The sequence below is a fragment of the Anarrhichthys ocellatus genome, unplaced genomic scaffold (genome assembly GCF_004355925.1).
Source record: "Anarrhichthys ocellatus isolate YVR2014 unplaced genomic scaffold, GSC_Weel_1.0 scaffold4090, whole genome shotgun sequence".
NCBI classification, from domain to species: Eukaryota; Metazoa; Chordata; class Actinopteri; order Perciformes; family Anarhichadidae; genus Anarrhichthys; species Anarrhichthys ocellatus.
Genome location: NW_022284064.1, coordinates 1 through 4,825, shown reverse-complemented (window position 1 = coordinate 4,825; position 4,825 = coordinate 1). Strand labels below are relative to the sequence as shown.

At 42.3% G+C, this 4,825-nt stretch overlaps 1 protein-coding gene across 1 annotated transcript; it reads left to right on the top strand.

Moving 5' to 3' along the window:
• The first annotated feature begins 1,032 nt into the window (after positions 1-1,032).
• LOC116379316 (trafficking protein particle complex subunit 8-like) lies at positions 1,033-4,656 on the top strand. Its single transcript, XM_031841255.1, has 5 exons — positions 1,033-1,309; positions 1,410-1,560; positions 2,774-2,874; positions 3,312-3,417; positions 3,829-4,656. Exons 2-5 carry the CDS (start codon positions 1,447-1,449, stop codon positions 4,072-4,074), a joined length of 567 nt encoding a protein of 188 aa, XP_031697115.1. The 5' UTR covers positions 1,033-1,309; positions 1,410-1,446; the 3' UTR covers positions 4,075-4,656.
• Positions 4,657-4,825: the final 169 nt, after the last annotated feature.

Below are 4,825 nucleotides of genomic sequence, written 5' to 3'. Positions count from 1 at the left end.
ACTTCATTTACCAAAGCTGCTGTTCACTTAAAGACAAAGTCCATCCTCCTGTCTTTGTTAACAAAGAGTTTAATGACGCGGTTGTTCAGAACATCGGTGCGGTTCAGTTCCAGCCGGAGTCCTCCTGCGAACGTGTTCTTTGAGTTGTAGATCCACTCTGGTCTCTCCAAAAGTTTTCAAAAGCACGTAGCTTGTGCGTGTCCTGTCGTGTAGCTGCCTTGGTTAGCGTAGCGTAGCTCCAAACACCAAGAGCTCAGTTGCAAATGAAACGCATTCTTATACATAAAATGTGCAACGCTTCTCTGACGCTGTCAGCCAGAAATACCGTTCCATGCTGGGTCAGGGCTGCTAGCTGTGGGGTTGACCGACCCTTTGATACGATGTCCAGTTTTTCTGGAAATGTCCTTATCCAGAAATCAGTTCCTCCTCCTTCAGCCATTGAGTGTTAAAAAAACACAGCGAGGTTAAAAAAATGTATAAACTACACCAAGCAAAATGCTAAAAATGTCATAATTTCTTCCATATCTTTCAATTTGAACTCTTACTACTCCAACTAAGCTCTGATGGCTATGTTAAGTTTCGTTTCACAATAGTCACGTGCTCACCCACTGACCAATCACAGCACATGCTGCACCTCACTGCAGCGCTGCACCTGCAAACTGAGCTGCCCGTTAATGCTGATGTACTTGTAGGCCAGCTAGCAGGCTCTGACACGTCAAAGAATACGCCCAACATGTCAAACTAAAGATCTGATTGGTTGAAGACTATGACAATCAACAATATCGTCCCCATTCACTTAAACTGCACATGGATTCACTTGTGAGTCTGCAGGCCTCTGCCTCTGTTCTTACCTAGAGACACAGAGGTGAGATCTGATTGGATAAAAGCTCTACTTAAAACAAGCTGCACTGGAAGCAGAGCAGCTGAGGAAGACAGTAGCTGTGCAATGAGAAAATAAGATAATGGGGAAAATATTTTTAGAAATTACAATACATGTAGTGTATTTAAGAACAATTATAAAATAGCTATAACTTTGTGATTGTGTTTAGGCCAGCAGAGAAGGCTTAGCTGGCCCTGACGGCCCACCACTGCTTTATGGCCCCCATAGACTGTGAGAGCAACACTAGCTGAGTTGGCTCCGTGAAGCCTGACACCCCAGCACTCAGACACATGCTCTGCCTCTCCGTCCACAGCTAGTCTCCAGGAAAGGTCTGAGTCGGTCTCTGTTCACTGCCACCAAGAAGTGGTTCGGTGGAGGGAAAGTTCCAGAGAAGGGCATCAGTGAACCAAAGAGCACATGTGGCCTTTTGTAAGCATCACCCTTCATATGATTCATTTATGTATTGATACATTACCACCGTGAACACCATACGCATTGCTGGTTTGATCTTTCTCATCTGTGGTGTCAGATATCCCCCAGAAGCCCCTGAGCTGCAGATCAGGAAGATGGCCGACCTGTGCTTCCTGGTCCAGCACTACGAGCTCGCCTACAGCTGTTACCACACGGCCAAGAAAGACTTTCTGTCAGACCAGGCCATGCTGTATGCTGCAGGGGCACTGGTGAGAACACACACACATACACGCACACACACACACACACGCACACACACATCTTTCTGTGTCCTGATGAGGACCATGTGTTAACCCTTTAAACTCACTGCCTACTTAGGTATTTCTGCCTATTGTGATGTCATTTCTTGGAGTATCTTCAAATGCTTCATATCCCTAAAACCTGTACAACCTGAGCTAAAAGGTTATGCGAGTAATTAAACCATGTACATATACACAACATATTTTTCCTAAACAATTCTGAATGGAGAAACAACACAATAACGTTATTTGAACTATGACATCATCACAAGTGTACATTGTGGTCGACTTGGCTGTCAGCTGCAAAATAAATGAATGCTTTAGCTACCGTGGTTTTCATTTTAGATTGATTTTCACAGGGTAGTGCAAACAATGATCCATTTGAAAGTGTTTATAGCTTTAATTCCCCAAGACAAATGTTCATGGCACTCTGTCAAACATTTTCAGTTTTTTGTTTTAACAAAACTATTATTAAAACTTTGAAATGTATAATAGTTCATAAATTTGTTCTAATCCAACATATCTATAACTCTTAGAAGCTGTGACCTGACTAATATATTTCTAATACATATCTCTTGTGGTGTTCTTTCCCTTAACTAAGACTATAGATGTGATATACGCCAGAAGTGTAACAAATGGGCATCGTCAACTCATTTGCAAACTCCTAAGTCCCCGGTATATTCTCTATCTTGTACCTCTGCGTTAAGGCAGCGTGGTCTCAAGCAGGCCTCTCTAACAGCACGTTCATCATCAGATCCAAGGTTGTGACGTGTGTGTGTGTGTGTGTGTGTGTGTGTGTGTGTGTGTGTGTGTGTGTGTCAAGTTCGTGATCCTCAGAGAGAGTGTGAAACGGTGAAACTTACTTGGTGGTGCTTACCTTGTGAGCGAATGGAAAAGAATCCAAAATAAAGAAAGCTATCAGACCAGTCACAGCATCCCGTTTGACAGAACCCTGCTCTGCTTGAGTATTAAAGTCAGTTCCACAGTAATATCTAAAATCGGATAACACGAGTCATACCAGACCAAGTAACCCCTGAGTGGATTAAACCGAGCAATGGCGCGTTCCATTGCTTACCACCGCATGTCGAATTCTAATCATGACTTCTCTGTTCTTTCCTCCTTCCTTTCTTGTTCACTCCATCTCTCCTCATCTTCTGTCCACTCATCCTGACATCCTCTGTAGGAAATGGCTGCAGTGTCCGCCTTTCTGCAGGCTGGAGCTCCCAGACCTTACCCAGCACACTACATGGACACCGCCATACAGACGTACAGAGACGTCTGCAAGTATGACCTACTTCCTGAATGTTTTTCTGCCTGCTCTCAGTTTATCAGTTTTTGGGTAGCAGGCTAATTGTGCTAATGTGAGGTCACTTTCTTTGTGCACCCTAATGGGAGTTTCATGACCTTATTATGTCTAATTTCCTGAGTGGTGACACATGACAGCAGGGTTTTCAGCTGCAGTTATTCTCAAGGGTTTGGGTTCATAGATGCCATCTGAGAAGTTTTAAACTGTTGAATAAATTAAATAAATTGCAAATGCACCCTGTTTCCAGGCTGTGCGTGATCAGGTGCGCTCTTCGAGACCACTTTGAGACCTGGTTCAGAGATGTACATAGCTTTGCTCCCGTGCTGTTACTCCATCTACTGTAGTGATTCACTGAGTATGGAGAGGTGCCTCATAATATCCCTCCAACGTGTTTTCTCCCTTCTGCCCTCTACAGGAGCATGGTGCTGGCTGAGCGCTGTGCATTACTCAGTGCTGAGATACTCAAGAGTCAGGTTAAATACTCAGAGGCTGCAACTCTGCTCATTAAGATGACCAGCGAGGTGAGGAAGCCCTCGTCTTTACCATACGTATCATGATACAGGGGTTATCATTTATTTTAAATCTAATTTTAGGAAAACTGTCATAGGTTAAAGAACACATGCAGTAAATCTGAATAAAGAAGTTTACTTTTTTTATGCAATCAGAACTGTTGGATCTGCATTTGCATTGATCACTGCATGAAAATTCTAAATGTTTACAGTATAATACCGCAATACCCAAGAAATGCATACTGTCATGCAAAACTGAAGAAAATGTGAATGCAATTTCCAGATGACCTGAGAACTGTGGAAACTTTTAAAATGTTACCTTTTCATGCCAAATAATGGATTCACTTATGAAAGTAGATTTATCAAGTAAAATTGCAGTGGATTCATTCTGCTTGGACCTTTTTATTTCACTTCTATGTGCAGGACTCTGACCTGCGCAGTGCTCTGCTGCTGGAACAGGCTGCCCACTGCTTTATTAACATGCGCAATCCCATGGTGCGCAAGTTTGCCTTCCACATGATCCTGGCCGGTCATCGTTTCAGTAAAGCAGGACAGGTGAGCCTTTCAACCCCCACCCATCTAATGTCGTGGTCTAACCCAACACTGGTGCCCAGGTTTGTTCCTGTCAACGGGGTGGATTTCCTCTCTGAGACAAAGTTCCATCTTTAATCTGTATCACTTATACTTATTACTATAAATTATATATATTATCATTATATATATGATATCATGTTTTATTTTTATTATTGTTTATGGAGTTCTTGAGTTAATCACCGTGTGTCTTATGCCGTAGTTACACTTGTATTTTCAATGTGACTTTTGTGATGTGGTGCAGCAGATGGTGTCAGCTGTGTCCTCATATGTGTCCACACTTATCGGATATAATTCTTTGTCTGTAAAGCGGTGGATAAACACATTGCATTTCCTCTAAATTCCCCTTTTATTGGTGCTGCTTACCAGTCCTCTCTGCAGACTACTGTAAGTAGACTTGTTATATTGAAGAATAGCTCCTCACAAAGCTCTGCTAATTAGGTGATAAACACATTTATTTTGCTATACATTCTTCACAATAAAAGTCCCCTGTTATTTAACGGCTTTTAATTTTAAGCAGCAAATCAGGAAATGTAGTGTTTTCATCAGCAATACGTAAACAGAACTAAGATAGCAGGTCTCCTGCTGTGCTCCAGTTTTCCTCCTCTTCCCTTTGATAAAACAGAAGTAGTTGTTTTTGGTACCAAGGACGAACGATTGAAAGTCAGCGCTCAGCTTTAATCTGATGTTAAAAACCACAAACAAGCCAGAAATCTGGGTGTAGTTATAGATTCAGACCTCAACCTGAACGGCCATATCAAGACAATTACAAAATCAGCCTACTATCACCTGAAGAATATATCAAGGATTAGAGGACTTATGTCTCAAC

Coding starts and splice junctions, on each gene's coding strand:
- LOC116379316 (XM_031841255.1), top strand. CDS start 1,447: ATGGCCGACCTGTGCTTCCTGGTCCAGCACTACGAGCTCGCCTACAGC. Junction 2,875..3,311: donor ACGTACAGAGACGTCTGCAA/GTATGACCTACT, acceptor TGCCCTCTACAG/GAGCATGGTGCTGGCTGAGC. Junction 3,418..3,828: donor TCATTAAGATGACCAGCGAG/GTGAGGAAGCCC, acceptor TTCTATGTGCAG/GACTCTGACCTGCGCAGTGC.